Source organism: Salvia hispanica, chromosome 3 (genome assembly GCF_029641045.1).
Source record: "Salvia hispanica isolate PSC_SH4W2 chromosome 3, Shi_PSC_v1, whole genome shotgun sequence".
Taxonomy (NCBI): Eukaryota; Viridiplantae; Streptophyta; class Magnoliopsida; order Lamiales; family Lamiaceae; genus Salvia; species Salvia hispanica.
The window spans coordinates 18,749,581-18,767,507 of NC_142694.1; the positions used below are offsets into that span (position 1 = coordinate 18,749,581).

The window sequence follows — 17,927 nt, forward strand, 5'->3', positions numbered from 1 at the left end:
TATCAATACATATTTATTGAGATTTTTACATGGTTTATTGAGAGTTTTACATGATTTTATTGAGATTTTTTGATGTATTTGTTGATAAAAATCTGGTTATCAACATTTACGAAAACTAAAATAAAAAATATCAAATTTCATCATCCGAACATCGTCGGAATATATGCAACTGAGATCTCGTTGGAATCCTTATAAAATTATCTTTAATTTGATATATTTTTTGTGAAAAAATTATTTAAATCGAGAGAGTTACGTAAATTTAAAGTTTTAAGATGATTTTAATGAGAGAGAATTGACATTAATACCTTCTAATTTTATTTATTAATTTTCTTAATTAAAAATATAATCCATGTGGCATTAATTTAACCACTAGATCTTCTAATCTAATGACTAAGATTTAGTCTTAGTTTGAGATTGCTAATTAGTTAGCAATTGATCACTACCCATTATTCAATATTGCCTGTATATAGAGTTTTTCTTTTATTATTCCCTTCGTTCCATAAAAGATGTCACACTTGTGGAACGACACGAGATTTTAGGAGGTTTTGTTTTGTGTGTTGAATGGATAGAGAAAATATAATTTTTATATTCATGTGAGAGAGAACTTTTTCCAAAAAGGGAAATGTGATATCTTTTGTGGAACAAACTAAAAAGGAAAATCTGATATCTTTTGTGAGATGGAGGGAATATTATTTGTCTTCAAAAACTATATAGTAAAATATGTAGATTAACATCGCTCCTCATCCTACATAGGTTATCGGTATTCCACATGTAACTCTTAAAGACATATCATGGCTAAAAACTGATTATATTATATTCCATTTTATACCGATACGGTTGAACTAAATCTTAATGTATAGAATATTCCATACGGATCCTTCTCATAATGTTTATTTGTTTTAAAAAATGAAATCATTAATATTAAGAAAAATCGGATATATTCGATAAACTTTATTCTAATTTTCCATATCCGAAATTGGTATGTCACGATAAAAAAAAGAATATAAAAAGTAGGGTGTCAATCTAATCTGAAACCTGTGGATTGGATTGAATAGCTCGGTAAAATTAGCTGGTTAGGGTTCTAATTTCAAAACCCGAATACAAACAAGCTAAATAGGTTAGCCAATTAGGGTTGACGGGTTAATCAGGTTGGTCTACGGGCTGTAATTTTTAATTACAATAATACTCTCTCGGTCCCACTTAAGATGACACGTTTTCCTTTTTAGTTTGTCCTAATTAAGATGATACATTTCCCTTTTCGGAAACTCTCTCTCTCCAATTAATACACTCAACCACTTTTTCTTACTCCTATTAAAATATTCATCTTTCTTTCTCTCTCTATTTTAATTCTTCCACCCACCTTTTCTCTCTCCAATTAAATACATTAACCAATAACTCCTAAAATCTCGTGCTGGCTAAGGAATGTGTCATCTTAGCCAGACGGAGGGAGTAAATTGTAGAGTATTATTTTAATTTTATGTGCCACATTTCATTAGTCTTCTTCCATCTTCGTTCCACACATTTCTACATGGTTCCACAATATCAACTTCTAAGTTCCACCTCAACCCATTCTTCCGTCATCTCGTCATCACTGGCTTACCACCGCCAAAGCCAGTTAAGACAAATTTGAAAATTAATTAACCCATCAAAATTTCAATGTTTTTATTGTTATAACAATGCCAAAACAATGACACAATACAATCCTTAAGTCAAATGAATTATTCTAATTTTAATCTATATTTATTTGTATTATTCTTGTCATTCTCTAGAATACAATTTTTTTCCTTTATTTATGTGATTCTAGAACTAAGTAAAAACAATATAGAATCAATTACATAGAGAAATTTTAATTATATGAGTTTGTTTTCGAAAACTTTTTGGCTTGAATAATCTGATGGATTAGCTTAGAAGTCGGTGAATTAGGGTTAGAGTTAAAGATTTATAATTCGAAAAATTCATAATCGAATGTCCCGCACTTAAATAGTCTGACAATTCTAGTGGGTTGTCTCCAACCCGAACGGCAGTAGCTCGATTAATATCCCTAAATTAAAAAGTATTACGATAAACAAGTGGAAAAATATCTTATGCCAAATAATTCACTACAGTCATTCTCCAATTAATGATGTAAAACATAGGCTAATCGTGGTTATTGTGCATCCATATTGTTTTTAATTATTGATAAATGTCTATCTACTAATCCTAATGTGTATCTCTCCTTTAATTTTATATTGTTCGAATAAACTCGCACGATAGAAATTAATACACAAATATAATGATAAATAAATGACACAATTATTTAATATATTTATAGAAACAAGTACGGTAACTGCACATCTTCATTAAAAAAAAATACTATTACTACTCAAATCGGTTTTATTTTAAATGATAATCCAGAACTAATGATCAACTAATTTAATTTCAGGAAAAATGGGCACCTGATTTTCCACTGGTCATGTTTTGCCAATGACTTGGGTTGAATTTATTTTGAAAAATTCGACATATTCATAATGCCACTAACAAATTTTGAGGACTATTCAAACTTTGATTTCAATTTTGACCGTACTTGTGGTCGACCTAATAACAATTAAAGAATTTTTCATGAAAAAATAAAAGATAGTAAATTTCAACTGACCAAAATATATGCCAGAACCATAAATAAATTTGATCAAATTTTAGAAAAAGAAAAAAAAAGAAAAAAATAGTAGAACACATTTCTTGTACTTTTCAAACATAACACAGCAGTGTTACAACTAAACAAGTCACTTAAACGACGTCGTTACGGCCTCGGCTTTTCCTCGGAGAATCTGGGAAGCTGAACAAGAGAGTTCACTCTGGTCACGCCTTCCAAACCCGACCAGTTCTGATCCTCGCTGCCACCGGCGTTCTCCCCATCGTCCGCCACAACCGGCACCCTGCTGTAGTGCTCGTTGTCCTCCGACGACCTGACAGTGTTGTTCCGCTGCAGGCATGGCTCGGAGTGCTGGCCATCGTCTGATTCCACGACGTTGCCCGAGTGGTTGCTCTGGAGGGTTGCTGAGGAGAAGCCCTGCTCCTCGTAATCGGACTCCGTGTCCATCTTCCCGTCCAGGAATAAGCAGACGACAGCACAGTCGTCCATCTTTGATGTCGGATACTTGGCTTTCCATTCGCGGGCAGCGTTCTCGACTAGGATACGGGCAGCTGAGGATCTCGTTGGGGACGATGATACTATCTCGACCACTTCCTCGTTGCTAAGGACATCCCATACCTGCATCGTGGAAAGAGGTTTACGTAAGGAAGCGTATTCGAAGGATTAGACTGACAATATATGTATGAATGTCGAGAATTCGAAGAGATGCATGATCAAACAAGCACAAAATTGTTCACTATATCAAAGTAATCCAACCTCTAATTGAAGTATTGAACATTAAGCTAAAAAAATCAAAATGTTTAAGCATCTTATCTCTCTATCATTCATCATTTTGGAAAGAAACTTCAAACCAAACAATCAAATAGAAGAAACTAAATCAAGAAAATTCTTGCCACATTCAAACAACCATTGATGAAGAGCTTCTACTACATCAATGAATCCACAGGCAAGGGAACAAGGAGAAGGTCTAGAACCAAAGCAGAGGTAGGCAGGGCCACGCTATTTGACCCGTTGAACATGCGGTCGGTTTGGTTGAAAAATAAATCGACCAACCAAACCAAAGTCCTAATAGCATATACACCATACATTTCAAAATGGCCAACCAAACCCAAGATTTTTTTCTCAAACCGAGCCAAACTTATATTTCGGTTTCGATTAGGTTTTCGGTAAAGAGAAATTTTTGAAATTTTCATTTTTATTATCAAAATAATTATCCAAAATAGCCAAGAAATAATCATAATAAAATCATCATCAATCAAAGGAATAAAAGATATATTAATGTATTTATCATCTTAGACGATTTTTTAGGTTTTGAATCAAAGAAATAAAAGAAAAATATAATATAATATCATATAAAATAATATAATAATATATTACTACTCCTAATATACTCCAAAATATATTTCATATTAAAAGTTCAGTCAGTTTGGTTCCAGCTGAAATTTGTCAGTTCCTATAAATTATACTGAACCAAATCAAATATGGCTAAAACAGAACCGAACTGACCAAAATCCAACAGCAGGGTTCAATTTTTCGGTTTGGATCCAGTTTTGCTCACCCTATCAATATCTATGTCCATCAGCTGAATGAAACATCGGATATGGCCCTAATCTAGTCAACATCATTGGTTCAAGAAACAAAACCTAGGGATGCGGCCGCTCATTTATATCTCACTACTTGATTTTGTGATAACATTTTGAAATTAAATGCATTGTTGATTCATTTATATCCCTGCAGGAAACCATGCCCTGTTGCAGTACCAAACTCTAGAAACTTGTTACTCGTTTTTCATTTAATTCAACAATAAAAAAATGAGTTTGCAGCCAATGATCACTAAAGGGGACCTTAAGAATAATGTTGTGGCTTGACTCTCTAGCACCTGTTGCTCAACCTATACCAAAATCAAGCTACAATCTCGATCTTTAAATTAACCAATGCGTATCAAAGAGAATATTTTCGCCGTAGGTAGATAATAGTAAGGCGTCTAAATGCAAAAAGTGAGGAATCATATACACATTTCAACAAATTCATCATGTTTGCAAATAACTCATAAATCATAGCTTAAAGAGTAGTACACTCACCCCATCTGAAGCAAGAACAACGAACTTGTCTCGGTCACTGAGAGTTCGATAAGAGAATTCAGGGACAGAGATAACTCCGTATTCCTTCAAACAAAAATCCCCAAACGCTCGAGCCATTGCTAGACCAGGGGCATCATCAAATGGCAGCCACACTCTTTGTACTTCAGGCTCGTCTTGTAAAGCAAAAACTCGACCTTTACACCTCTTAATCCTCTCTGCCTCCTCTGTTTCAAGTAATAGCAACCATAAGTTTGCCTAATAACGACACAATTTCTTAAATCATATAATTGAGACAGGAAAGAACATACTAGGCAGATCGGGCTTTAGATCAACTGTTAATTGGATTGCCACCATCACATCATTGCTATCTTTAGATCCCAAAATAGCTCTAGAGTCACCAATATTTCCAATGAAAAGATTTTGACCCTTCGATAAATCAAGGGATGTTCAACAGAAATATAAGTGGAATTCAAATTTTGATGTAAAAACTTTAACAAAACTATAAAATATACCTGTTTTATAACCGACACAGCGGTGCTGCCACTGCAGAAGCAATCCAAGTTAGGATGGGATCTCAACTCTTTGTCCATCGACTTATATGCTTTCAGAAAAGCGTCTCCCCAGAAAGACTCCACTCCCTCCTCGACAGGTGTATCCTTCATGGGATCTACCACATCTGATTTCACATTCCCATTACAGCAATTCGCGCTTGAACCATTCTTCTTTGACTCGGATGAGTTCATAAAAGAGGAGAGCTTCAGCGGCAGCGTGTCCCTGACTTTCCGAGCCACCATATGTCCGTGGGGACCATGGCCATCGTAGACACCACAGAAGGTAACATCCTCTTCCATAAAATCCTGCGCATCCACAAGATTAAAGAATATCATCTTCAGAAATTGACAAAGACGCCCTCAACAACAGCAACAAATAAAAGGGACTTACTTCCCATACGATCATAGCGTCCTGGTTTATGCCTTTCCGGCCTTGCTGAGTAAATATGCAAGAACTGCTGCTCCTCCCGTTGGTGATTATCCGGTTAGGGACAGCGGATAGATGTTGCAATGTTGTGCCGTGGTCAGAAAATGTCCTCCTACTCCTCTTGCGCCGAAACATGTCTATCCACAGACACGAAGGAGATATCCTTTCTCCATTACTCCTGCTACTAATCGAGACACAACCCCCCATTATATCAGACCCGGAAGCAACAGACCATCTGGATTAAATCGAAGAACAGCCTTCTTCTTCTTGGTAGACCAGAATCAATCTCAATAATATTTGACAGATCAGATAGTATTTGACCAAGCAAAAGACAGTTAGGAAGAGTCACAAGATTCTGAATAAGTGAATATAGATTCTGGGTCCCTTCTTCTCTCAGTCAAACATCAAGTTGGTTTGAAGATGATGTGGACCGGTAACCAAGACAGCTAAAAAAAGGCATTCAATCAGTGGAGTTTTCTCATTTAGCATTTCAATGTATATAAATATGGAAATAGCTGCAAGAAAGTAAACTCCAAATTCAACAAGACTAAAATTTAATTATAATAGCATGTGAAGTGTGAATTAAAAATTATCACAAGGCTGTCTTAACTACTTGTCCTTTGCCAGGAATCTCTCATTATTTTAAAAAATGTTGTAGGATTTCATGCTATTACAATTTACTACAACCCAACCATCCAATATAATATTTGAGGACATAAGCATTGGGTGATCTTGAAATTATTGTCACATTTCCCACCACAAAACACAGCATAAAACAAGATAAGCCTTTAAGCAATCCCAATTAGTTGACTGATAAAGGGAATTAACCTCTCTAATCAAATTAAAGGCTAATGCTTTACAAGAAAACAGATAAAATTGTGGGATCTAAATAGGATAAGATATATCAACAGACACAAACACACACACAAGATCTATAAGAAAAAGAAGTAAGTACTATATACATTGTATTTGCTTTACAATACTAACCTAGAAATAAAGAAAGACTAAAAAGGGGAAAAGGAAAGAATAGATGCAATTGTTCAAACACTGATATTTCATTCTCTTGACTAATGGGATAAAATAAAAGCACAAAAGCATAAAGCAAAAAAATGGGCTGAAAAATCGTCAAACACTGAATCCCCAAAATTGAATTCCAATACGCAAAAGCTAAATAAGAGCAGGCAAATCAAACCCTATTCCAAGAAAAGCGAGAAAAAAAGAATCTTGAGCATAAAGCTGCCATCTACGACCAAATTCAAAGAAAAGGTCATAAATTTACAAAAACCCTTTTTCACAATTGTGCAGATTGAAGGGAAATAAGCAGAATTGAGCATCCAGAGATAGAAAGAAAGAGGGCTTCACCTTACCTTGTTGTTGCATGAAGCAAATGTGAGCCCAACAGTTTCTTTAAATTTGAGCAAGAGGGGTAAAAGCAGTGGAGAGCAGAGAGGTTGTGGTTGGGGGTGAAGAAGATGGTGCATTAATTGAAAATGCATGAAAAGCGTGTGAGAAAGAGAAAAGAGGGAGAATGAGTTGGCGGAGAGAATTAATATGATAACAGAGAGGTGGGTTTGAAGGAGCTAAAATGATGATGCTGGGCATGGACATTTCTTCTTTTCTGCTGTCTTTTTTTGCTTTACAATCGTCTTCCATAAAGTGAATCACCCTCTTTTTATTCGACTTGCCTAATAAAGGGTCCACCGTCGAGCCCGAGCATTTTGGATTCGATTGGACTAACGTATGGCCAAACTAGTTAATCGAGCATGTTTGCAAACATTCAATTGAGATTATATGCAAGTTCGGGTGGTAAAAATTGAATCCAATTGAAGTTGGATTCAATTGAATCCTATTGAATTCAACCACACAGTATGTATGTAAAATAGTACTTGCTCTGATTTTCCACCGGATTAATGTAGTTGGATTTTACTGGCGGTGGGAAAAATTGAACCACCATTTAAGTTCGTGATATTATACGTCAAATTCCGTGGAAAAAAATATTTGGAAAAAGTTTATTTATATAAAATATCAATCAATACCCCTTATTTATTTTGTTCCATGCATTCACCAACTTACTAAGTCATTTTTCAGCGTATAGAAGAAACTCATTTTGATTAGATTTGTACTATAATTTGGCAATAGTTTAAATACCTTTAATGTGACAGAGTTTAGTATGTGCCAAACTTTGGAAAAGAATCACAATTTGATGTAAAATGAATCATGGGAGAGATAAAAAAAAATCTCTTAGCTTTAGATAATACCGTAATCCCCTTATCAAAGTGTATAATTATCAAAAGATGTAATGCATTGCTTTTATACACAAATATGCATGCTTACGGTACTATGAAAATATTGATATACATAATACATCTATTAAATAATGTTATATTTCTATTATGAGATACAATTAAATTTCGACAAGAATAAACAGTACTCCCTTCGTCCCAAGATATTAGACCCCTTTTTTTGAGTACAGAAATTTAGGAGATACTCTCTTCGTCCCCCAAATTTTGACACGGTTTGACTCGGCACGAATTTTAAGAAATGTAATGGAAAAAAAATTGAAAAAGTTGGTGGGATGTGAGTCCTACTTTTAAAATATTAGTTTTACAATAAAATGTGAGTATGAATGAGTTAGTGGAATATGAGGCCCACTCCCAAAAATGGTAAAAAGTGAAGTGTGTCAAAATTTGGGAGACGGAGGGAGTAGTTGTTTAGAGTTGGCAGTAAAGTAAATTTTTACCATAAATAGAAACGGTTCAAGTGTAGTAGGACACCCCAAAGTGGAATAGGGGTGTAATATCTTAGGACGGATGGAGTATCACTTGACTGGCTCGAACCTAAACGATCATATGTTAGAATCATGGAAAATGATATATAGTTACCGCTTTAAATCAAAATTATTAAGGTAGTTAAATAGAAGTGGAATTATTTACTTACTTCTCAAAATTCGAGTAAGGGAAAACGATGGAACTATAGTGGAAAAGCCCAATGATGAAACAAAAATTTCAAGGATATTTTCGTACTTTACATTTTACTTATACTCCCTCCGTTCAGGATAATTCGGGTCATTTTAACCGGGCACGGGATTTAAGAATTGTAATGAAAAGTGGGTTGAAAAAGTTAGTGGGAAGTGACTACTACCTTTATATATTAGTTTTATAATAAAATGTGAGTAGAAATAAGTTAGTGGAATATGAGGTCCACTACCAAAAATGGTAAAAATGAAATGGGACAAATTATGTGGGACTGACCGAAATAGAAAACTGAGACGAATTATCTGGGACGGAGGGAGGGAGTATTTTTTAAAATTATTATTGAATTAGAATTTGATATTTTATCAGATGCTACAATAAAAACAAATTTAGTTTCTTGTAAATATATAAATTATTTTCAGATTGTAGCTTTTAACTTGTTTAATAGTACTAGTATATAACTTTTATAGTGTTTTTTTTTTTTGGAATTTGGCAGTGCCCATTTACGTTTGCTATGAAGCCCAAAAAATAAGTTATTGGGCAATGTAATCTCTGCACTATGCCAAATTTCAACAGAAATGCGATATATTCTTTCTTTGACTAGATAGAAATTTCATGTTAGATAATAGTACATGATTATCTATTTATACAAAATTAATATTTAAAGAAAAATACTTGCATTAACCTATTAAATTATTATTATTATATAAGTGTGTCGTAGGAAGCTACACTACTAAGCTGTTAGATAGTAATTTGAATATTTCACTTTTGTATTGGAAAGAGCTTTTCTTGGTAAAGAGTACTGCAGCAGATAAATAAGCGTATATTTAAAATAAAAGGGTTGAAATACTGATATTTGAAATGAGATTTAAATTCAGAAAGAAAGAACTTTATTTCGTAGCGTCCATGATTTTTCAAAATCTTAGTAAAATTAATTAGATATTTAAATTCTCCTATGGAGTATATATTTAATTTTAAATCTTCCATGATTTTTCAAAATCTTAGTAAAATTAATTAGATACTTTAATTCTCCTATGGAGTATATATTTAATTTTAAATCTTTATAGTGGCTACTTTTCGGATAATCGCCATATCATTACTTGAGTGATGTGTTGATAAACGCAAAAGCCCAAAACTGGGACGTTACAAATCAAACATTTTTAATGTAAACACATTTATTTTGTATTATAATGTTCCAATACATTGTTCACTATAGTACCAAAACTCGATTACCGATTGAAACCCATTTTTAAATCAATATCTAATTTTAATTATTCTACCACCAAAGCCCTGGCTCCTTGTATCAATGATAGTTTAAAACAACATCGCTGAATCAAAATGGGCTTTAAGAAAAAAAAGTGTGGTAAAAAATTACTCCTTCTATCCACGAAAAATAGATCACATTATGAATGACAAGGGTTTAATGTGAAATTGGTAAAGTAAGAGAGAATGAGAAAAATTAAGAGATCAGTAGTGTTAGTGGAATGTGAGGTCCATATTAGTAGTGTTTAATTGTGCTAAGTAGCAAATGTGGGGTCATTTTACAGACTTGGTCTATTTTTCGTGGACAACCAAAAATGATAAATATGGTCTATTTTTCGTGGACAGAGGGAGTACTTAGCAGCATTATCTTAGGCAACTTAGGTTGGTAGGATAAAATAAAAATACAATCAATGAACGGAGGGAGTACTGCATATTACTGTGCATCGATCCATAGTCCCTAAATATAATAATAAAAAAAAGCTTTAAACGCAATAGAGTAAGAACTTTAAATATAATAGAAAGGCTTTAAATATACCGGAAATTGGTCAGAAAAATATAGAACTTTCACAAAAATTTGGTATTTCCCACAACCTTTAAAAGTGGTCTTAAAAGTCATCAACTTTTCAAATTATGTAGATTTTCCACACTAAAGTTTTCAACATAAATTTTCCCTATGTTGCATGCCAAAAAACCTACGTGTAATAGTCAGAGTTACATTTCATCTTGTATGGAAGATGAAACTGATGATGATATGGATGCTCTAGATTAATATCGGCATTTCACGTAGGCAAAAGTTACACCGGAAATTTTAGTGTGGGAAATCCGCACAATTTAAAAAGTTGGTGATTTTTAAGATAAATAGGAACACATTTGTGCAAGGAAGTGGGATCATGATCCCTATCAAACATTATTTGTTTAAAGAAACATATACTCCCTCCGTCCCATAAAAGTTGAGACAACTTTTGGGCACAGAGATTAAGAATTTATATTAAATAATAGGAGAGATGAAAAAAGTAGAAAAGATAAGAGAGAGTAAAGTAAATGATTGAATAAAGTAAGAGTGATTAGATGTTTTGTCTTTTGTTAAAAAAGGAAATACTCAATTTTGTTGGGACGGACTAAAAAGGAATACGACTCAACTTTTATGGGACAGATGGAGTATTTCTCATTATTAATAAGAAGTGTCCCTTTCATTCGTGATCAACAATGCAAGAGTTTTTACACTACCAGAATATCTCTATTTAGACGTTCTTTTATCAACAACTATTCACTGTTGAATTGTTGAATGAAGATTGCTGACTCATAATTGAAAGTATCAGGACTTAGTCTTTGTTGGTTTCAGCTTTAGTTTGACTCATTCTTAGTTAGTTGTTTAGTGTTCCTAGTCATTAGCTATATTCTGTTATTGCTGATTTTTAGCTCATTTCAGTTTGCCGTTGTAATCTTCATGCTTAGAGGCTTATAATAGCACCTCATATTAGTGAAATAAATAAGTCTTTTGAGTCATTCTTCCAATACACAAAGGCTACGTTTATTTCTTTCTTCTTGCTGTACTCTACTCTCTGTTTCCAACATTTGTGGCATCTAGAGCTGGGTTCAATTACGATGGCCAGCAACGAAAGTTCGATGAGTGCTACACAACCACTCATTCCAGTCTTCAAAGGAGAAGGCTATGAATACTGGAGTATTCGGATGCAGACTCTACTAAGGTCTCAAGATCTATGGGACTTCGTGGAGCAGGGATATGCAGATCCCGACGAGGCGAACAGATTGCGGGAGAACAAGAAGAAAGACTCGAAGGCGTTGGCGATCATCCAGCAAGCGGTGCACGACAGCGTCTTCTCCAGAATTGCAACGGCGACCACCTCGAAACAAGCTTGGTCAACTTTGCAGAAAGAATTCAAGGGAGATTCAAAAGTCATCGTCGTGAGATTGCAATCACTTCGACGTGACTTTGAAATGCTGATCATGAAGAATGGAGAATCTGTGGCTGATTTTTTGTCGAGGGCAATGGCAACAGTCAGTCAAATGTGATCTTGTGGAGATAAGATCACGGACCAGACCATCGTTGAGAAGGTGCTCAGAAGCTTGACTCCAAAGTTTGATCATGTTGTAGCTGCAATTGAAGAATCAAAGGACCTATCGGTTTTTTCATTTGAAGAACTAATGGGATCTCTTCAAGCTCATGAGTCGAGGATTAACCGATCGTTTGAAAAGTCTGATGAAAAAGCTTTTCAAGTGAAAGGTGAATTTTCCAATCAAAAGGAGTTCTCTACGGCAAGAGGACGAGGCAGAGGAGGTTTCCGAGGTCGCGGGCGTGGCCAAGGTCGAGGTCGTGGCGGTCGATCTGATGCAAAGCAATATTTTGGTGGACAGCAAGGCGATAAGAGCCAAATTCAGTGTCATAATTGCGGCAAATATGGGCATGTGAAAGCAGATTGTTGGTCGAAGGAAAAACAAGCAAATTGCGTCCAAGAAGAGGCGAATGATAACAAGTTATTCATGGCGGTTGCAGACGCCGTGGATGTGCCGAATGATGTGTGGTTCGTGGATAGTGGTTGCTCGAATCACATGTGTTCCAACAAGGAGATGTTCAAAGAGCTCGATGAATCTCGCAAGATTCAAGTCAGGCTAGGTGATGACAAATCTATTCAAGTTGAGGGGAAAGGTAATGTTGCAGTAAAGGATGGCCATGGTAACACCAAACTCATTTATGATGTCTATTTTATTCCACACTTGGCACATAATTTATTGAGTGTTGGGCAATTGATATCTATTGGATATATGGTGGTGTTTAAAGATCGTTTATGTGTCATCAAAGAAAAAAAATCTGGGCAAATCATTGCAGAGGTTTGCATAATGGAGAATAGAATGTTTCCGCTGCGAATGTCAAATGTGGAGAAATATGCTCTTGTTTCTAGCACGCAAGAGACGTCGAGGCTGTGGCATTTACGATATGGGCATCTCAACACCAATGGATTAAAGCTTCTACGGGAGAAAGGTATGGTTCATGGGCTGCCTAAAATTGATGATTTTGATTTATGTGAATGATGTATCTATGGGAAACAGAGGAGGAAATCTTTTCCTAGTGGTGTATCGTGGAGAACTTCTAATTGTCTTGAGCTCATTCATGCTGATTTGTGCGGGCCTATAAATACGGAGTCGATTGGTGGAAGTCGGTATATCTTTCTAATTACCGTTGGTTTATTTTATGAAAAATAAATCCGAAGCCTTTGAGAACTTCAAGAATTTCAAGGCTATGGTGGAAAAGCAAAGTGAGAAGAGCATCAAGGTTCTTCGTACATATAGGGGTGGTGAGTTTTGCTCTAATGAATTTAATCATTTTTGCGAGACTAATGGAATACGCAGATAGTTGACAGCACCATATACGCCGGAGCAGAATGGTGTGGCGGAGAGGAAAAATCGCACCGTTGTAGAGATGGCGAGAAGCATGTTGAAGGCGAAGCATCTCCCCAACTCCTTGTGGGCAGAAGCCGTTGCTACTGCCGTATTCTTGCTGAATTTATCTCCTACAAAAGATGTTCAAAATCGCACACCATATGAAGCTTGGGGAGGTACGAAGCCGACGGTGAGCCATCTAAAGGTTTTTGGATGCGTAGCTTATGCTTTGGTGAGCTCTCAACATCGTCGAAAGTTTGACGAGAAATCTGAAAAGTGTATCTTCATTGGGTACTCTTCTCAATCTAAAGCATACAAGCTATATAAACCTCTTAGTGGAAAAGTTATTATCAGCAGAGACGTTGTTTTTCATGAAGATGCTGGCTGGGATTGGGAGAGCAAGCAAGATGATCCATATACTCTCTTCCCGCTGGACACGAGTGATGCAGATTCTGGTGTGAATTCGCCGCACAGCAGCCCTCCGAATTCACCACAAAACAGCCCCATAAACTCACCAAATATTACTCCTCCAAATACGCCTCATACCAGCCCTATAAATCCTCCAAACTTAAATACACCACCTTCATTAAGTAGTTGTTCATCTCTCGAAACACCCCCTCCACGAGGATATAGGTCTCTAACTGAACTTTATGAAAGATGTACTTTTGCTCTTATGGTTGCGGATCCAAATCGGTTCCATGGTGCTGCTGGAGAAGAGAAGTGGCAGAATGCAATGAATGAGGAGATTGCAGCAATTGAAAAGAATGGAACTTGGATGCTGGAAGACTTGCCGGAAAATAAGAGTGCAATTGGCTTGAAGTGGGTGTTCAAGACGAAGTATAATGCAGATGGGAGTGTGCAGAAACACAAGGCTCGTTTGGTTGTCAAGGGCTATGCGCAGCAGCAGGGCATCGACTATGAGGAAACGTTCTCTCCGGTTGCTCGCTTCGAAACCGTGAGAATGTTCTTGGCTTTGGCTACACATCTTAAGTGGCCTATCTATCAACTTGATGTCAAGTCTACGTTTCTGAACGGAGACTTGGAGGAGGAAGTCTATGTCGTGCAGCCGGAAGGATTCGTTGTTGAAGGCATGGAGGATAAGGTTTATAGGTTGAAGAAAGCGTTATATGGCTTGAAGCAGGCTCCGCGAGCGTTGTACAACAAGCTGGATTCGTTTTTCCAGCAAGATGGATTTGAACGAAGTGCTAACGAGCCTACATTGTATGCAAAGAAGGGAAGTAACGGTAGCTTTCTCCTAGTTTGTGTATATGTTGATGATATAATATATATGAGATCTTCTAACTCTCTTGTTACTGAGTTCGAAGAGAGTATGATGAATATGTTTGAGATGACAGATTTGGGTTTGTTTAATTATTTTCTTGGATTGGAAATTAAGCAAGGAGAAGATGGAGTGTTCGTTTTCCAGAAAAAGTATGCCGAGGATCTTCTCAAACGCTTCAACATGACGAATTGCAGAGCTGCAGTTACTCCCATGAATATGAATGAAAAGTTGCAGCTCAAAGATGGTACGGAGGAAGCTGATGCAGTAGCTTTCGGAGTCTAGTTGGAGGTTTGATTTATTTAACGCATACGAGGCCCGATATTGCCTTTGCCGTTGGTATGGTTTCCAGATTTATGCACAATCCAACATGTCAACATTTTGGAGTTGCAAAAAGGATTCTTCGCTACATAGCTGGAACTCAAAATTTTGGTATTTGGTACTCAAATGTTGCTGATTTTGAGTTGGTTGGGTTCACGGACAGTGATTGGGCAGGTTCGGTGGATGATAGACGAAGTACTTTAGGCTTCGTATTCAATCTCGGGCCAGGAGCTGTAACATGGAGCTCGAAGAAGCAAGGAGTAACAGCGCTTTCGACTGCAGAAGCAGAGTATGTGGCTGCTACTTCTTCAGCTTGTCATAGAGTGTGGTTGAGAAGGTTATTGGCTGATTTCGAGCAGGAGCAGAAGGAGGCTACTGGAATTTTCTGTGATAATCAATCAGCTGTTGCGATTGCAAAGAATCCAGTTATGCACGGGAGAACGAAGCACATCGATATTAAGTTTCACTTCGTAAGAGATTTGATTAATGAAGGGGTCATCTCTTTGAAGTTTTGCAGCAGCCTTGAGAACTTGGCTGATATTTTCACCAAGTCGTTGTCTTCGAAGAAGCACGTCAAGTTCAGAAATATGCTCGGAGTGTGCAATTATGAATCAAGGGGGAGTGTTGAATGAAGATTGCTGACTCATAATTGAAAGTATCGGGACTTAGTCTTTGTTGGTTTCAGCTTTAGTTTGACTAATTCTTAGTTAGTTGTTTAGTGTTCCTAGTCATTAGCTATATTCTGTTATTGCTGATTTTTAGCTCATTTCAGTTTGCCGTTGTAATCTTCATGCTTAGATGGCTTATAAATAGCACCTCATATTAGTGAAATAAATAAGTCTTTTGAGTCATTCTTCTAATACACAAAGGCTACGTTTATTTCTTTCTTCTTGCTGTACTCTACTCTCTGTTTTCAACATTCACATCTCTATCTCTATCTCTCTCCCCTCATCACACACAAAAATGGATAAAGTAAACCGTGTAAATCTGAATTTCCGATTCTAAATCTGATCTGATTTCTAATTGATTTTGTGTGCAGTTCGAGCACTGGAGGAGTCGGTGAAGCTTTACATCAACAATGATGTTGCAAAGGAGGAAAGCGCTATTAAGAATCATTTCAGCAGTGAAATCAGTCATCCTCAGCAGTTGGCGAGCTTTGATGTGCTAGCACGGACCGCGGTTGGGCTCATCGAAGGATGGCTTTCTGACGTCAGGGCCAGTAGCGTAATCTCCGGCAAGTTTACGGTATCCACCATGTCCACCGCGACAGTGCTGCGGAAAATGACAGTTGTGTCGACGATGTGTGCAAACAGGCAGTTGGATTAAAGGCTAAGAGTCGGAAATGAGAATTCATCCTTTATGCCATCTGGCTTATAACTTTCATTTGTCATTGCGGCCCTGATGGCCATTTCACTTTCGCTAGTATGCGATTGTACGTTATCAGCAAATTGTCGCCGTCTTCCACCTTCATTACTGTGTGGGCTCTTGTTTAACGAAAAAATGAATCAGTACCAGAAGAACCGCAAGACGGCTTGTCATATGCACAAAATAAGCAGCCTCCTTCAATCTGTTCTCAATGGACTTAGGCTGCTGGAGAATGCCGAGGGCTTCTGTTTAATTTAGGCATAACTTATAATGTCTCCGAATATATCATTTTCATTTTAATTGACCTTATCTTATTTCTCTGATACACTAACCGGAGGCGTGACTTGGCAAAATTTCTGAACTCAGGTAATATAACCTCTTTTTGGCTGATTTTGAAAGCGGAAAATGTAATCGACAAGAGTGAAATCGTCGACAAACGGTTTAGGGATGAAATCGGCGACATGTAAAGAAGATTCAATAAAAAAAAAGTATAAAACGACGTTGTTTTGTGCCCAGTCAGAAATTTTGTCAGGTCACTCCCCCGGCATGCCACGTGAGATAAGTTTCTAACGAAAATATGTCATCAGGTCGGGTAGTTTGGGAAATTTGCACGATCCAATAAAGTTCGTGACTTTAGGCGCAACTTTTATAATTTGTGGGAAAAAACAAACTTTTCCCAAAGTTTGTAAATTTTTAGGCAATTTGCCCTATATTTTATTTGATCAGTATAACTATTATGTATTTTGGTTAAATGGATAGTAATCTTTAATTTCGCATCAATTCTCATTTCTCATACACTAACTATGTGTTAAACAATTGCTTTATTAGTTGTATATAGGTAAATGTGACATTACAGGTATAAATCAATTTGAATATTCTGCATTCTTGCTAATATTAATTTGTTGTGACAAAATAGTTATATTTTCCGTTGTTGTATTTTGTTTTTAGCATAAAAAAATTAAAAGGATATAATATTTTTTTTGGAAGAAGAGAAATATTATATTCTTAATTCTATTTGTTCATTTACTTACATGTAACGATTAACTTTAAGTTTTCTTAATGGTCTTGGACCAAATATGTACTTCACAATCTTTTATGGATACAGTTCACGTTACATGAAGCGTTTATATTTTAGTCTTCACATAATTAGAAAATTGCAAGTAGATGCGACTAAGTTGTAGCAACTTCACTTTCAACTATCTTCTTTGCTATAAAAACTGCAACACAAGCTAGTTGATACCTATTTTCTTCACAGGTGAATCCAGCAAAAAGAAAATGATTTTGGTGATTGAAATTATATGTATAGTTAACATGCAAACTAAAGAAAATGACTTCATGCAAAAGCCTATATCCAATGCATCCAAAATGCCATCAACTAATTGAAGTCAATAGCAAAAATATGTATACAACAAATGAAAAGTAACCTCTATTATTCAATTCTTCGATAAAATCATTTTGATGTAGATGCATCAATTATACTACATAATCATATAACAACTTGTGAATTGATTCAAGAACTAGTAGAACATGAATTATTTAAAGTGTTAGATACAGTTAATTAAAAACAATTATGTTGCAGCTCTAAGTCAGGCTAGTTTATAAACTACAACTCCAAATTGTAGACAAACACCAAACCTCGT

General features: G+C 36.0%; 1 protein-coding gene across 1 annotated transcript; it reads right to left on the bottom strand.

The window, feature by feature from the left end:
• Positions 1-2,619: 2,619 nt before the first annotated feature.
• Positions 2,620-7,339, bottom strand: LOC125216418 (putative protein phosphatase 2C 52). The gene is made up of 6 exons (XM_048118126.2): positions 7,056-7,339; positions 5,653-6,134; positions 5,223-5,567; positions 5,019-5,136; positions 4,711-4,934; positions 2,620-3,247 (listed from the first exon to the last, which is right to left on the bottom strand). Exons 2-6 carry the CDS (start codon positions 5,893-5,895, stop codon positions 2,777-2,779), a joined length of 1,401 nt encoding a protein of 466 aa, XP_047974083.1. The 5' UTR covers positions 5,896-6,134; positions 7,056-7,339; the 3' UTR covers positions 2,620-2,776.
• Between the last annotated feature and the right edge of the window lie 10,588 nt (positions 7,340-17,927).

What these genes read in the sequence shown, in the direction of transcription:
- LOC125216418 (XM_048118126.2), bottom strand. Translation starts at nt 5,895, where the DNA reads ATGGGGGGTTGTGTCTCGATTAGTAGCAGGAGTAATGGAGAAAGGATA. An exon ending in CTGTGTCGGTTATAAAACAG is followed by an intron (nt 5,137 to 5,222) that starts GTATATTTTATA and finishes GATTTATCGAAG; the next exon opens with GGTCAAAATCTTTTCATTGG. An exon ending in TCTAAAGCCCGATCTGCCTA is followed by an intron (nt 4,935 to 5,018) that starts GTATGTTCTTTC and finishes TACTTGAAACAG; the next exon opens with AGGAGGCAGAGAGGATTAAG.